Source organism: Phoenix dactylifera, chromosome 9 (assembly GCF_051530095.1).
Source record: "Phoenix dactylifera cultivar Ajwa chromosome 9, Ajwa_hap1_PhDact_Kaust_v1.1, whole genome shotgun sequence".
Taxonomy (NCBI): domain Eukaryota; kingdom Viridiplantae; phylum Streptophyta; class Magnoliopsida; order Arecales; family Arecaceae; genus Phoenix; species Phoenix dactylifera.
This window is the reverse complement of record NC_143198.1, coordinates 1,080,893-1,097,209: the sequence shown is the minus strand read 5'-3', so window position 1 is coordinate 1,097,209 and position 16,317 is coordinate 1,080,893. Positions and strand designations below refer to the sequence as shown.

The 16,317-nt window shown below is 42.5% G+C and overlaps 2 protein-coding genes and 1 pseudogene across 2 annotated transcripts; 2 read left to right on the top strand and 1 right to left on the bottom strand.

The window, feature by feature from the left end:
• Nucleotides 1–591: 591 nt before the first annotated feature.
• On the bottom strand, nt 592–1,515 carry LOC149752769 (uncharacterized). The gene has a single exon (XM_089925370.1). It carries the CDS (start codon nt 1,513–1,515, stop codon nt 592–594), a length of 924 nt encoding a protein of 307 aa, XP_089781496.1.
• Nucleotides 1,516–4,831: 3,316 nt separating this feature from the next.
• LOC120108449 (protein neprosin-like) lies at nt 4,832–7,155 on the top strand. Its single transcript, XM_039122057.3, has 7 exons — nt 4,832–4,991; nt 5,283–5,369; nt 5,482–5,730; nt 5,827–5,988; nt 6,111–6,164; nt 6,432–6,578; nt 6,730–7,155. The coding sequence occupies exons 1-7, from the start codon at nt 4,836–4,838 to the stop codon at nt 7,093–7,095; spliced, it is 1,221 nt and encodes a 406-aa protein (XP_038977985.3). The 5' UTR covers nt 4,832–4,835; the 3' UTR covers nt 7,096–7,155.
• Nucleotides 7,156–7,332: 177 nt separating this feature from the next.
• On the top strand, nt 7,333–9,872 carry LOC148702378 (protein neprosin-like; annotated as a pseudogene).
• Nucleotides 9,873–16,317: the final 6,445 nt, after the last annotated feature.

The following is a 16,317-nucleotide window of genomic DNA, read 5'->3' as shown; positions in this document are numbered from 1 at the left end:
CTGAGAAGAGACACCCCAGTCATCACCCATAAAACTGAACTTATCAATACCCGGGATCCGGAAGGTCACCCTCTTCAGAAAACAGTCTATGGTAGCGTGGTATGCAGCCAACCAATCCATACCCAAGATTACATCAAAATCATGCAGATTCATAACAATCAAATTAGTTCTCAAATCTCTACCCTCAACTAGTACTGGGCAGGAAATGCAGATCTGACTAACTGTCATCGTACCCCCAGCTGGAGTACTAATGCATAATTCCCTCTCTAAGGAAGAGTAGTGTAAATCGCACTTATGGACATATGAAGATGAGATAAAAGAATGCGTAGCACCAGAATCAAATAACACATAAGCATAAGTGGAAGATACCAACAGTGTACGTGTCACTACAGTGTTGGATGCCTGAGCATCCTGCTGAGTCAGTGCATAAACTCGTCCCTGGGTACGAGATCCTCCTCCCCTTTGCTGCCTGGGGATAGCTGACTGGGTAGCCTGTACTGGAGTGAAGGAAATCTGTCGTTGAGGAGCTACAGAACTCGGTGGCCTCTGCGCAGGTCTAGTACGAGGACAACTGGAAATCCTGTGACCCGGCTAACCACACCCGAAACAAACTCCAGAAACAGTCTGAGTCTGAGGGCACTCAGCTATCCGGTGGCCCTGCTGACCACACCTGAAACATGCTCCAATACCAGGCCGTGTCTGAAGACACTCAACAGCTCTATGTCCAGTCCGGCCACACCTGAAGCACACTCCTGATATCCCCCTGCGATCCGGTGCAGTCCTCCCATATGGAACTCGCTGCCCTGCTCCTGGACGGAACTGCATAGGTCGGCGCAGATGCCGCTCACCATCAGAATCAAAGTCCTTGGTCCTCTTCGACTTCCCTTTCTGAGCATCATGTGTTTCCTTCCAGATGATCTCCATATTTTTAGCTCTGTCAACTAGGTCATCATAATCAGTCGAGTGAACAGCAGCTAAACCCTGACGCAGGCGAGGCCTCAGTCCTTCCTCAAATCTACTCATCCTAGATTTAGGGTCTTGGACAAGAGATGGTGCAAAACGGGACAATCGATCAAACTCAGCCTCATAGTCTTCCACAGTCATACTCCCCTGAGAGAGGCTCAGAAACTCCCTCTCCAGCTCCCTGATACGACTGGAAGGGAAATACTTGGAGTAGAAGGCCATGCGGAATCCCGGCCAGGTTACTGATCCTGCATCCTGCATCATGGTCCTCTCCACAGACTCCCACCAATGATGAGCCCGGTCCTGAAGCATATAGGTGGCAAATCTGATCTTTTCCTCCTCAATACAACCCATGGCCCTGAAGGCCTTCTCCATCTCATCTATCCAACATTCGGCCTCTTGGGGATCGGTAGTTTCCTTGAAGGCCGGAGGAGCCAACTTCCTGAACTCTGCTATACTCCTCCCCTGATCTGAAGAACTAGCAGAGGGAAATAGCTGCTGTGGTCCCCTCTGCTGCCGAACTAACCCAACAACCTCTCTGATCAGCTCCATCACCTGGGTCGGTTCTCCCATCCTGCTCTCCTGGCCATGATCTGGTCCGTCCAGTACTGTCTGATCAGTCTCGTCCTCCTAGACTCTCTCAGTCGGATGAGAAGTGGCTGGATCACTCCCGATAGTCTCGATCAGGCGGCGAGGTGCCACACGTGCATGGCGGGGCGGCATGCTGATACATACACAAATAACACAACATCAGGGTTAGATCCATCCACCGTAAGATTTTCTACCCCACTATCATTTTTTCACATGTGTCGCTATATTCCTAAGTTTTTTTTTTTTTAATAACACATCATTAGTGTTGGATCCACCCACCCATAAGATTTTCTACCCCACTCTCATTTCTTTACATGTGTCCCTATATTCCTAAGTTTATTATTATTATTATTTATTATTATATTTATTATGATTCTGTTTTAATGTCCCTAGTGATCTTTAACCTATGCTCTGATACCAATAAATCTGTCACGCCCCGAACCCGGGGGCCCGGGGCGCGAGCAGACGCCGCGCACCTACAGGGCGGACCCCGCAGGCACGCAAGGCAGATAAATCTAATCAACCATCAATAACTAATTAAAGATAAATTCCAGTTTTCATATCAAATGTCCATATATACATAAGTCAAAAGAAAGTCTATATCTACAAGCTAATTACATCATGATCACTCTATCCCGTAATCCCCATAATCATATATCATCACCTGCAAAAATGTAAATAGTAGGAGTGAGCTAACAGCTCAGTAGGCAACATCATGCAATAAAGTCATCATATAACATGTCATGATGCATATAAAAAGCAGCTAAAACTCATGAATCCAAAAATTCACACGACAATCCGTAAATCCGATTCGAGACTCAAAATAACTCAACCGCATGACTACGGCCACATCACCCAGTGGCATGGTTACACCGAAGTGCCAATACAACTCTCCGAAGAGCCGCTCCACTGAGCCAACGCACCACTGTGCCGCACCCCCTGGTGCCAAACTCACGCTCCACTGAGCCGCTCCGAAGAGCAAAATGCACTCCTGTGCCGCCACTATTCTATCACCGGTGGTCGCGGTGTCGGAACTAGTTCCTCAGTACAAGTCGACAGGGCCAACGTATCATCCCATTGCCGGGGCCTAGACTATAGTCACGCGAATTTTAAAAATCAATAAATCAACTTTTCAACTCAAGTCATGAACAAACTCCCAATAGTAAAGTACATAACAGTTTATGAAATTAAATATTAATTTCTAATTCTAACACATAATGCCAATAATAATTTAATAGTTTATGAAATTAAATGCTTAATTCTAATTCTAATATATAATGCCAATAATAAATCATACATCAACATATGCATGATACATGTTAAAATTCTACTTTAAAGCAATAGGTCACCTACCTGGGTTTGCTTAAAATCCCTGCCACAGATATCACGAACCCCTGATTAAACATAAATATTAATTATTTAATTAATTTAGAAATATAATTTAAACTAATTTCAACCCCTTAAATTCCTAAGTTCAAAGATCCAAGAATGGGTCCCCAAAATCAAGCATAGACCCTAAGAATAAATAGACTAAATCCCAAAAATCAGAATCCTTTAAACCCAAAACCAATTGTCGCCCAACACAGATTAGGCCCAACTGAACCAAACCAGATTACAGGTCCAGATCAGATCTCGGGCCCAAACCAACCCAGCCCACAGATCCAATTAGGTCCAACTCAGCCCAACACAGATCCCTAGCCCAACCCAAACCAGGTCTGATCAGACCATAACAAAACCCATTCATGGAATAGGTGGAACCGGTTCACAATTTAAACCCGGTTCAAAGTCTGGTTCACCCTTAAGGCACGGATTTCAAAGCAAGGAAAAACCCAGGCCGAATAAAGAAGAAGAAGAAGAAGAAGAAGAGAAGAAGAAGAAGAAGAAGAAGAAGAAGAAGAAGAAGAAGGAGAAGAAGGGAGGAGGGTGGCTGGTGGTTCCGGTCGGCCCTCGGCGGTCGACCGTGGCCCTCGGCGGCAGTGCTCGGCTAGCCGCCGTCGGCTACCCCACCATCACGAGCGGTGGAAGAGAAGAAGAAGAAGAGGAGAAGGAGAGGAAGAAAGGGAGGAAGAAGGGAAGGAAAGAGAGAGGCCGGGGCTAGAAGGCCCGGCCCCCCGTTCATCCACCTCCGGCCGAACCTATTTCGGCCCGGATTGACCCCGGCCGGCCGCCGTCGGCCGGCCGAATCTCCCAAAAAGGAACTTTCCCGAAACAAGGGAAGTAAAACCCACTGATTTCCATCGTTTCTCTCCCCTTAAATCCAAAAAAAATAGGTCTATGTTGTCTTGCTCGCCTCCGGTCGTCGACGAGTGTTTCCCCGGCGGCGATGGCGGCTCCGGCGACGACGGGGCTCCGGCGATCTTCTCAAAAGAGGGGAAAAGGAAGAGGAAGGGATGGGAAGGGATGGGCTCTCAGAGAAAAGAGAAAGGGAGAGAGAGAGAGAGAGAGAGGAAGGGATGGGAAGGGATGGGCTCTCAGAGAAAAGAGAAAGGGAGAGAGAGAGAGAGAGAGAGAGAGAGAGAGAGGGGAAGAGGGAAGAGGGTGGGTGGGGCGGAGATCCCGCTGGCCGTTCGGCCGGCGTGTTCATCGTGGGAAGACCACGATGAACAGACTGAAGTCGGCATCCATTGCCGACTTCAGTTCATTGGGCCCAAGAACGGGCCCAATTTCAGGTCTTTACAGGATCTCTTTACTTTGTCTTCACTTTGTGCAAAATCTTCAGATGAGGCCAAGTTTCCACCCATTAGGCCTAGATGATGAGAATGAGGTGGCTTCAAAGATGGAGACTAGCTCCATACGTCAGCTTTGGCATCAAAATGGGAGGTGCCCCAAGGACACCATCCCTATTAGGAGGACCAAGAAGGATGATGTGATGAGAGCCAGCTCTGTCGAAAGATACGGAAAGAAGAGGCACCATCCCTAGTAGGAGGACCAAGAAGGATGATGTGAATAATCGATGGACAACAAAAATAAATATTTTTCTTTTTGTATATTCAAGTAATTTAATAGCCCGCAAGAAAGAGAGAGAAAATCTTGTTATGGAAATCCTTCATTATGGAGGAAACAATTGATGGACAATTAATTTGATAATCAGATAAGCTTTTTCAATTAATGCACAAAATTAAGCAGAATCTGTGGCATTTAATTTAAGTAAGATATTCTTTGATATATAAGTAAGATATTCTTTGATATATAATAGGCAACCAGGAAGAAGAAGTTTGTTATATATATATTGGATGGTGTATGTTTTTATTTTCATTGAAAAGGGTTTGAAAGAAAGGGCTATGGAGATGCACAATAGTATGAGCCATGGCCTGGTCGCGCTATTGCTGGTGATGATTTGCTTATCTTGCATCATGGCTAGAGTGTGGGCTACAATCGAGCAGTCCGAGGTGCAGCAACACCTGATTCGATTGGATAAATCTGTCAAAAGCATCAAGGTCTACCATCCCACTATTCTTTCAATTATTCTTTTTTTTTGGATTTTTTGGTAAGAAAACATTTTTTGTTCATTGTAAAAGAGTTTTAAGAAGATTTTCTAAATTATTTTTAATCAGAAATGTATTTTGAAATATTTTTTGTTTTCACCTTTTTTGTTTGTTCAGTACAATCCCATCAAGTTTCTACTGTAATTTTCCTCTTCTATCACACTTAATTTTTTTTGGCATTTTTCACTGTTATGCTTCTTAATTTGTGGTTTCATTTGCTCTAATGTTTGTTTCTTTAAAAAGAGCCTGGATGGGGATATCATAGACTGTGTCCATATCTCTCATCAGCCAGCCTTCGATCATCCTTCGCTCAAAAACCATACTATCCAGGTGTGCTCTCTTCCATTCACACTTTCTATTCTTTTCAAGTCCTTCACCTTTCACTTAATGTTTACACCTAGCAGTCTCTTTACTTTGTCTTCACTTTATGCAAAATCTTCAGATGAGACCAAGTTTCCACCCATTAGGCTTATATGATGAGAAGAGGGTGGCATCAAAGATGGAAACTAGCTCCATACCTCAACTTTGGCATCAAAATGGGAGGTGCCCAGAGGACACCATCCCTATTAGGAGGACTAAGAAGGGCGATGTGCCGAGGGCTAGCTTTATCGAAAGATTTGGAAAGAACATGCGTAGGACAATCCCAAATCCAACTTCTATAGAATCCAACAGGAATAATAATAGGCATGAGGTATATAGTTTTGAAAATTTATGAAAAGGAGTAACCTTGGAGTGAAGTATCTCTAACCTTTCCCATTTGTGTTTGTTGGTGGGTTTTCTTGAGTAGCATGCAATTGTTTATGTAAGGGGAGGTAAGTACTATGGAGCAAAGGCAACCATAAATGTGTGGAACCCGAAGCTGGAACACGAAGATGAGTTCAGTCTGTCTCAACTTTGGATTCTTAGGGGTCCTACAGAGGTTCTCAATACCATCGAAGCTGGCTGGCATGTATATTATTGCTTCAATTTCGGATAAATGGAAAGTAGTTTTAATTATATGAAATTTTGAAAGTTCTCGCTTCATGCATTAATTAACTACAGCCGGTTACTCTTTGGTGTGGAAAAAATCAGGTTGATCCATATCTGTATGGAGATCATAGAACAAGACTATTTACTTTCTGGACGGTAGGTTAACATTTCTTCATTTTTTCGTATTTTCTATGTGTTGTTTCTATTAGTTTCCTCTTTCCTTATGTTGTCCTACCTTATCTTCCAAGTGTTTTTTGATAAGTTATCTTATATTGTTCATTATTTTTAGTTTTTTGGTTCTTTCTGGTCAATTATATGATAGAGATGAGGTGCCACAGACATTCCTGATTTCGACGTCAGACAACATAAAGCAACAATTATGAAAAATTGGAAGGCTTCTAATATTTTTCCATGAAATTGTAGGGTGACGGTTATAAATCAGTAGGCTGCTACAACCTACAATGCTCTGGGTTCGTTCAAGTCAACAAGGAGGTAGCATTGGGAGCCACCATTTACCCCATTTCTAGCTATGGTGGACGCCAATATGAAATCACTTTGTCTCTCTGGAAGGTAAAAACAAAAGATTCATAAAATGTTTATTTCTTCTCCTAACTCACAAACCCTCAACATAACAAAACTACAATAGTCATGTTTAATCACAGTTTCACTTTTCACCTATAAATAGAGATGAATGTTTACATGGTTTTCATTTTTTGAGTAGGATCCAAAAACGGGGAATTGGTGGCTGCAGTATGGGAATCAATCTCCAGTGGGGTACTGGCCTTCTTCCTTACTCCCTCATCTGTCCGATAGTGCCTCAGCGATACAATGGGGAGGGGAGGTTGTGAACTTAAATTCAAATGGTCAGCACACCTCCACGAAGATGGGCAGTGGCCATTTCCCAGAAGAAGGTTTTGGCAAGGCGAGCTTCTTCAAAAACATACGAATAGTTGATAAGTCCAACTATCTCCAAGCTCCTCGAGGGATTCGCACTTTCGCTACACGATCCAATTGCTATAATGTGCACCTTAAGAACAATGGTTACATCTACTATGGGGGTCCTGGTAGAAATCCTAAATGTATGTAGAAGGGCGTAGCTTTTTGTATCTCCATCTTGTTGGGCAAAGACAATTATGAAAAAAATAATCGCGAACAATCGGTGGACAACAAAAATAAATATTTTTCTTTCCGTATAATCAAGTAAATTATCAAAATCATCGAGCACTAACAATCAAGCCACACAGTCAATAATCAATATGAAAATAATTTAATAGCCCACAAGAAAGAGAGAGAATCTTGTTATGGAAATCCTTCGGCTTGGAGGATGACCACCACTGCATTTGGTTCAGGCAAAACTTCCACCATTGTGAAAATATTGGGAATATTGAGAGCATTTCTTCTAAAGCTAGAGATCCCCATATATCAATATCATCACATATGGGGTGGAATTTTAACAAAAAGGCAAGAAAATCTCTTGAAGTGGGTATGCTAAATCGAATTAGACAAGAGGTGAAATCAACAGGGCAAGCCATTAAAGTTGAAGAACAAACTACCAGGTTTCACCACCTAAAAGTTGAGTAAAATTGGAGTTAAAATTACCATGCAATCTTCAAATAAACTCTCTGATCCAGGAGGATTATCAAACTCAATGTGAACTACTTTGGCCACTATAGGTTAGACTAGACATGGTCCAGTAGTGAGATCGCATCGAGAAGCTAAATCATGTGTCAAACTTTCGGAGTTATAACTTGGTCATACAATGCTCGATTTAGATGATGTGTCTTTTTTTCAAATGGATTACTTTTTGAAATAGATGGTCATGACCAATTTTATCGTTTGGAATACGAAATGGGCCGAACAAATCAAAAATTTTCTTTTTGGGATAGATTTTGACCAGTCGTATGTTCCGATTTAGGAAAAATTAGATAGAGCGACTGAAAGCAAAGTCAATATAGAATAAGAGATCTATCTCTTTTAGGATTTTCTTTTTTTTTCATATTTATTTCAACTAGTCATATCTAATTTGAGAGCTGAGTTTTATTTTAACTGGAGGGGGAATTTGATGTGGATTGTTCGAGAGCAGACCTCACTAATATAAATGGAGACCATGTATCTTAGTAGCAGCTTTGTATCTCTTACTTTTCCATTTCTTTCCCTTTGCTCCTTCATCTTTCTCATTTATGTTTGTTCGTGGGTCTTCTTGAGCAGCATGCAATTGTTTATGTAAAGGGAGATAAGTATTATGGAGCAAAGGCAACCATGAATGTGTGGAACCCGAAGCTGGAACAGCAAAATGAGTTCAGTCTGTCTCAACTTCGGATTATTAGGGGTCCTGAAGAACTTCTCAATACCATCGAAGCTGTGGCTGGCATGTATATTATTGTTTCAATTTTGAATAAATAGAAAGTAGTTTTAATTATATGAAATTTTGAAAGTTCTCTCTTCATGCATTAATTATCTTCAGCTGGTTGCTCTTTGGTCCCCAAAAAAATCAGGTATATGCATTTCTGTATGAAGTTAATAAAACAAGGCTATTTACCTAGCTACTGGACTGTAAGTTAATATTCTTTCATTTTTCTCTTGTCCTATATGAGTTGTTTTCATAAAAAGTATAAAGATTGGGTGTCTTCTTATATTTTACCCTAAAAATTTCAGGATGATGGTTATCATTCAACAGGCCGCCACAACCTACTCTGCTCTGGGTTCGTTCAAGTCGACAAGGAGATTGCATTGGGTGCCACCGTCTACCCCATTTCTAGCTATGGCGGACGCCAATATGAAATCACCTTGTCTGTCTGGAAGGTAAAAACAAAAGATTCACAAGATGTTAATTTCTTGTCCTAAATCACATACTCTCAGTGTAGCAAAACTACAATAGTCATGTTTAATTACTTTTTTAACTTTTCACCTATAATTAATAATGAATGTTTATATGGTTCTCATTTTTTGAGCAGGATCCAAAATCGGGGAATTGGTGGATGCAGTATGGAAATCAATCTCCATTGGGCTACTGGCCTTCTTCCTTGTTCCGTTATCTGTCGGACGGTGCCTCAGAGATACAATGGGGAGGGGAGGTTGTGAACTTAAATTCAAATGGTCAGCAAACCTCCACAGAGATGGGTAGCAGCCATTTCCCAGTAGAAAGTCTTGGCAAGGCGAGCTACTCCTAGAACATTCAAATAGTTGATAAGTCCAACCATCTTCAAGCTCCTCACGGGATTGCCCCTTCCACTACGCAATCCAGCTGCTTTAATGTGCACATTGACAACAATGGTAGAAATCCCAGTTGTCCATTGAAAAATACAATCATGAATATATAATTGCGAACAATGAATGCACAACGAGAATAAACAATCAATGGTTACTCTGTCACGGCACATTTTTACAGCCCATGACAGGTTCCATATTCTGCTTGTCTCGGAAAATATTAGGAAGGACAGGTCGCTGGATTGGGAGTGCTAACCATGCAGTGCCAGGTTAAGACTCTAAATTAATTTGTATTTAGAAAGCAAAAGTTGACATTTAATGCATGCTTTACAATGAATTGGAGGACATATACTCTTTTGGGATGTGCCACATTACCCACCAAAATTTATTCAGAACAAAATTGTGAAGTTACAACGGAGTAGAGAAAGTATACAGGATTTTCAAAGGAGTAACAAAGGAGGTGTTCCGGCACGCAAGAACCACTCCTTAGCAAGAGAGACAGCGAAGAGGAGACTCGGAAGAAAGAAAATCTGAAAAGAATGAGAGTGCAGCAAGGTAGCATAGTTCAAAGCTGCAGGTTTCTCATCATATAGTCTCCATCAGAAAAAGGAAACCGAGGCAATACAAGAGGAACAGCCTGCTGGAGGGAACCTTTAGTACAATTTGAGGGGAGGATGCTTCATCATAGTCTCCATCCTACGAGAGAGCTTCTAGCTGACCCATTTCTCCAAGTTGATGATCATGGTATCTTGAATGATCCTGAATGATCACTGTTCTAGAACTTTTCCTTACCTGAATCAGTTGGCTGGAACTGAATCAGTTATAACAGTTCCAGTTCAACCGACCTGTTCTTGATTACTACATAAGACACTGTAATAAACTCTGACGGTATGGCATTCTGTGGTAGAATGAAAAGCTCTTGCTTTCTCTCACTGAAACCTCTCTCTCTCTCTCTCTGAAACACTCTTCAACTGAGTATACAGGGATTTAGAAACCTTTCATGGTATCAGAGCAGGCTACCTTCCTTCTTCCTCTTATCAAATTCCCACCCTCCTTCTTCCCAATAGTCGTCGGATGCTCTCAAAGATCTGACACTTCACTCCTCAAATCAAGACGTAGTTCCCCACTCTGCTGTCAATCAACCAATGAAGAGCTGCAGCTTCATCACAATCCATGTCTTCCGACTCATTCATCTTAGAGGTTGTCCTACCAGAGCTTGATGAACCAACCGACCCAGACTCCATGGAAACTACGAGATCAAGGGATGATACAGGGGATGCAGAAGATCTTACTATACCACCCAAACTGAAATTCCTCATCTCTCGCATAAATTCCCTGGTTCCCACTCAGCTCACCGCAGAGAATTTTCTCACCTGGAAAGCTCAGATCACCCGACTGTTCAAAGCAAGCGGATATTACGCCTTTCTTGATGATCCTTCTTCCTCGACCTCAGGTATTTCAACTGTCTCTGATCACTGGTTATTCCTTGATCAGTTCTTGGCATCAGCCCTGCAATCGACCATCTCCCAATCAATTCTACCATTTGTCACACATCTGGTACACACACATCAGATCTGGTCGACTTTAGAACGTCGATTAAACTCTGTATCAAGATCCCATGTCATTCAACTAAAGAATGAGCTTCACAGCATTAGGAAAAATGTCAGTTCTATGCAACAATACCTGACTCGAGTTAGGAATATTGTTACTGCACTTGCCTCTGCCGGGTCTAAGCCTGATACTGAGGATATTATACTACACATTCTGAACGGTTTACCTTCCTCCTATGACTCATTTGCCACGGCTATTAGAATTCGAAGCTCTTCACTTGATCTGGAAGAGCTATATGCTCTTCTTAGCAGTGAGGAAATCATCCAAACAGCTAAGGATAAGCAGTCAACTACTTTTGACACTAATCTGGCACTACTTTCTATCCGTGGGAGAGGAAGAGGTCGATTCTACTCTGCTAGCAGGGAGCCTTCTTTCAGAGGTCGTGGCCGTGGTCGATCCGGCCATTGGTTTCCGTCAGGTCGAGGCAAAGACTCAAGGAATGTACCAGAATGCCAAATTTGCCTTAAGCGTGGTCACACAGCAATCAACTGCTGGCACAGGATGGATCCTACCTTTTCTTCTGATTTGTCTCATTCCTCTTTTACTCAGAAGGCCTTGCTGGCTAACTCATCTGAGCACTCAAGAACCTCCGACTGGGTTGTTGACAGCGGGGCTACCTCTCATATGACTCCTGATCCGTCTGTTCTCCAGAACTTTGCACCGTATCAGGGTCATGAGCATGTGTCCTTAGGCAACAACTCTACCATTCCGATTCAACACACCGGTACAGGAATTCTTCAAACACCGTCTCACAACCTTCAATTGTCTCAAGTTCTTCACACCCCTGGTATTTCACATAATTTATTATCGGTTCACAAACTTGCCTGTGATAATAACTGCACACTGATCTTCAATTCTTCTGGATGCTCCATCAAGGACAATATCACCAACAAGACGATTCTTCAAGGTCGTTGCACTGATGGGTTATACAGGTTCCCCTTTCAGTTTTCTCAACCTCCTACTTCTAATCTTCATCTTTCTTCCTCTGGTTCTACTGCTCTTCTTACTGCTACTACTTCACTGGATAAATGGTATCAACGACTTGGTCATCCGGGGTCTGCAGTGCTTCGAACTCTTATGGCCAGAAGGCTCATCCCTCGCACCAAGCAGCTCACTTCTCCCTGTTCGGCTTGTCGTATGGCCAAAAGCAGCAGACTACCGTTCCATAAGGCAACCCATACTACTACAGCTCCTCTTCAACTCATTCATTCAGATGTTTGGGGACCTTCCTCTGTCTCCTCTCAGCAAGGTTTCAAGTATTATGTTTCCTTTGTTGATGACTTTACAAGATTCACCTGGGTCTTTCCAATTCAATACAAATCAGATGTAATCGACATATTCATACACTTTAAGACCATGGTTGAAAATCAATTCACGGCATCTATTAAGGTGTTCCGTTCAGACAGCGGCGGTGAGTTCACTTCCAGCAAATTTTCCTCCCTATTCTCTAAGTCTGGCATCCTTCATCAACGGTCGTCTCCCCATACTCCAGAACAAAATGGGGTTGCCGAGAGAAAGAACAGGCATATCCTAGAATCTATTCGCAGTCTTCTAATCACTTCTTCCCTACCGGCGTCATTCTGGGTAGAAGCTCTTCTAACCTCTGTATTTCTCATCAACTGCGCACCGTCTCCCACTTTACATCACAAATCACCTTTTGAGCTTCTTCATGGACATCCTCCGGATTACTCTCTACTTCGCGTTTTTGGATGTCAATGCTTTCCATGGCTTAAGCCTTACCAACACAACAAATTGGCGCCACGCTCCCTTCCCTGTATTTTTCTTGGATACTCTACTCAACACAAGGGCTATCGATGTTACAATCCTAAAACAGATCGTGTCTTCATTTCCAGGCATGTTCAGTTTGATGAACACATCTTTCCTTTCTCTTCGGTGTCTAATTCCTCTTCAAATACACCAGTGCTACCTACACCATTGCTGGTTCCGGACTTCTCTGATAGTCCTCCTTCATTTCGTTCTTCAGCAGCACAATCTTCCTCTTCTTCACCCGCAACGGACACTGCTCAGTTACCTTCTGACACTTCTTCATCCCATACTATCCTTCATACTGACTCACATTCCCTTTCTTCACTACCTTCCACAACCGTTCCCACATCCTCTTCTGTTCCACTACCAGGTAGACACCCTATGATCACCAGATCACAAACTGGGTCACTAAAACCCAAGGAAATATTCTCTCTCCACACAACTACTTCTTCTCCTGTTGAACCCACCTGCTACTCCACTGCCGTCCTCGATCCTAATTGGCGTCAGGCAATGTCTACGGAGTTCAATGCTCTTATGGATCAGCAAACTTGGAGACTAGTTCCCCGAACGACAGATCAAAGTGTTCTCGGGTGTCGGTGGACCTACAAAATCAAGAAAAATTCAGATGGATCCATTGCACGCTACAAAGCGCGCTTGGTTGCCAAAGGGTTCAATCAGGAGTTTGGAGTAGATTACACTGAAACTTTCAGTCCGGTTGCCAAGTTCCAAACAATCCGCGTCCTTCTTGTTGTTGCTCTGTCTTCTAACTGGACTATTCGACAACTAGACATCTCCAATGCCTTCCTCCATGGTACACTCAACGAACAGGTGTTTATGGAACAGCCGCAGGGGTTCGTCGACTCAACCTTTCCACACCATGTATGTCTTCTTCAGAAGGCCCTGTATGGATTAAAACAGGCACCACGTCAATGGTTCTCTACCTTTTCCTCTTTCCTGATTGAGCAAGGCTTCACTGTTAGCAAGGCTGATCCATCTCTGTTCCTTTTCACCTGCAAAAGTATTCACATCTACCTCTTAATATATGTTGATGACATTCTATTAACCGGCAATAATCCGGAGGCAACTGCTGATCTTCTACTTCGCCTTCAGCTCCGGTTCAAAGTTAAAGACTTGGGAAATTTGTCTCAGTTCTTAGGGGTACAGTTCGCCTTCTCTTCTCATGGTGTCTCTCTTCATCAGCAACACTATGCCAACATCATTCTACAACGCGCTGGGTTGGAGCATTGTAAACCTGTGTCCTCTCCCTTACCTACAAAGTACGCGAGTCTCTCTACAGATTCTACATTATTTCCTGATGCTGCACTCTATCGTAGACTTGCCGGATCACTTCAGTATCTAACTATCACTAGACCAGATCTTACCTTTGCAGTAAACTACCTCTGTCAATTCATGCATAAACCATTGATCACTCACTATCAGTTGCTTAAAAGAGTGCTTCGTTATGTGAAAGGATCCCTGAACTTTTCACTACTCTACCGTCCCAGTTCCTTTGTTCTCACCGCCTATTGTGATTCGGACTGGGCTGGTGATCCCTCGGATCGCAAGTCCACAACTGGTTTTTGCATCTTTTTCGGTGACAATCCCATCTCCTGGTCCTCCAAGAAGCAACCTACAGTTGCTCGTTCGTCTACGGAAGCTGAATACCGGGCGTTAGCCATTACAGCCACTGAAATCATCTGGCTTCGCCGACTACTGAGTGAATTCCACATTTCTCCTACCAATCCCACGACACTTTCGTGTGATAATGTCTCTGCCTTGGCCCTGGCTGCTAATCCGGTCTTTCACGCACGGACGAAGCATATAGAAATCAACTATCACTTCATTCGGGAGAAGGTGACCTCTGGTGAAGTCAAACTACATCACATATCCTCTGTCGACCAACCAGCGGATTTGTTCACCAAAGCTCACTCTTCTCAATGGCATCATCTCCTCTGCTCCAAGCTTCACGTTCGTGCGATCCCTCAGCTTGACGGGGGGTCTTGAATGATCCTGAATGATCACTGTTCTAGAACTTTTCCTTACCTGAATCAGTTGGCTGGAACTGAATCAGTTGTAACAGTTCCGGTTCAACCGACCTGTTCTTGATTACTACATAAGACACTGTAATAAACTCTGACGGTATGGCATTCTGTGGTAGAATGAAAAGCTCTTGCTTTCTCTCACTGAAACCTCTCTCTCTCTCTGAAACACTCTTCAACTGAGTATACAGGGATTTAGAAACCTTTCATGGTACGCCTGGGAAATACCTCCCAAGCTTTGAACCCAAAACCCCCTCTCAAGTAGAGGGGTGAACCACTGGGCTGTAACTCAGCTTGCCTTATTCTGTGTACTTATCACAAATGATTCATACAGTACTGCACAATGGTTTGTGCCATCCTTCAACCTAAAATATTTTACACACACAAGTTCAATTCAGAAAGGGGCTTGCATCCTGAATTTAGCATCATGTTTCCTGAATCCAAGCTAGCATTTCTATTTCAGATTGAGCTTCCCACACTTTTAACAAAAGACGGGTGAAAAAGGCTTTGGGAGACTGAGAAAACTAGCACAAGTTAACCAGATAAATAAGCGAGCTTGGGTAGTATGAGCATCAAGTGTCAACCAAGGTTTGAGAACTCCAGATTTGATTTTGGTTTCTTCCATGAGTCTAAAATTCAGCAATTTCCATGGTTCTGAGCTCCAATTTGGCCATTTCTTTTCAAAACCGAAAAAAAAAGGGGAACTTTAACAAGGACTTTTTGTTACAGTGGAGTCTTTAGAGGGATGGGAAAGTAATTTCCCCAAAAAATCTAGAAGCATGAGTTGAAGTTAGAGAAAATATGATCCACTAAAATAATTTTTCAATATATTTTGCCAGTGCTTCTGCATTCAAAAAAACAAAAAACTACACTTTGGAGTAAAATATTAGAAGATCATGTTTAGAGTGCGATATATCATTTAATTCTTTGACATCAATTTAATAGACGACAATTTTAACCGTATTATTAGTGGCAGCACAAGGCCTTTCATATTGACATAAATATTAAGGAAATTAAAAAAATTCTTTCAACCTAATGGCCTGATTGGCCTGGGTTTTGAGGATCCAAATTACACCTGGTGCAACAATAAACCGCATCTTGCTCGTATTTAGGAAATATTATACCGTGTGCTACCTTCGGACGAGTGGATGGATCTATTTCCCGAATCAAAGGAGGTGTGTCAATGTCATGTGGCTTACTATGCTTCTAATCATTGTCCAATTTTAATTGATGGTAAGGATAAGTTCCTTAATATTATTACTCCATTTTGCTTTGAAAAATTCTGATTGCCTTGCAGGGGAATTCAGGAAGTGGTTCGACAAGCCTGGAGACGCTATGGCCATTACTCTCCATAGGTTCGAGTAGCCTTGATGCTAAAGAATACGGCCTTGGAAGATGGAACCGTGAGAATGCTCGCAACATTTTCAAGAAGGGAGCAAATCCTGATAACGAAAATCTTGAAATTCAAACCAAGGAGGCTTAAAATGGAGGCCTCAATCAACAAGAGCACATGAAGTTATCGAAATTGCTTCAGCTATATAATAATAATTTTATGTATGTAGGAAATCTTTTGTGGGTAAAAGTCAAGGATCCAATGGCTCAAAGAGGAAAATAATAACACTAAATTTTTTTCACCGATCCATTATATAACAAAAGCAATCATATATGTAAGTTCGCGTATTACA

Bases quoted from the DNA above. Each gene is read 5' to 3' on its own strand.
- LOC120108449 (XM_039122057.3), top strand. From the start codon at position 4,836: ATGGAGATGCACAATAGTATGAGCCATGGCCTGGTCGCGCTATTGCTG. The intron at 4,992-5,282 runs GTCTACCATCCC...TTCTTTAAAAAG, and splicing joins AATCTGTCAAAAGCATCAAG to AGCCTGGATGGGGATATCAT. The intron at 6,165-6,431 runs GTAGGTTAACAT...ATGAAATTGTAG, and splicing joins GACTATTTACTTTCTGGACG to GGTGACGGTTATAAATCAGT.
- LOC149752769 (XM_089925370.1), bottom strand. From the start codon at position 1,515: ATGGAGCTGATCAGAGAGGTTGTTGGGTTAGTTCGGCAGCAGAGGGGA.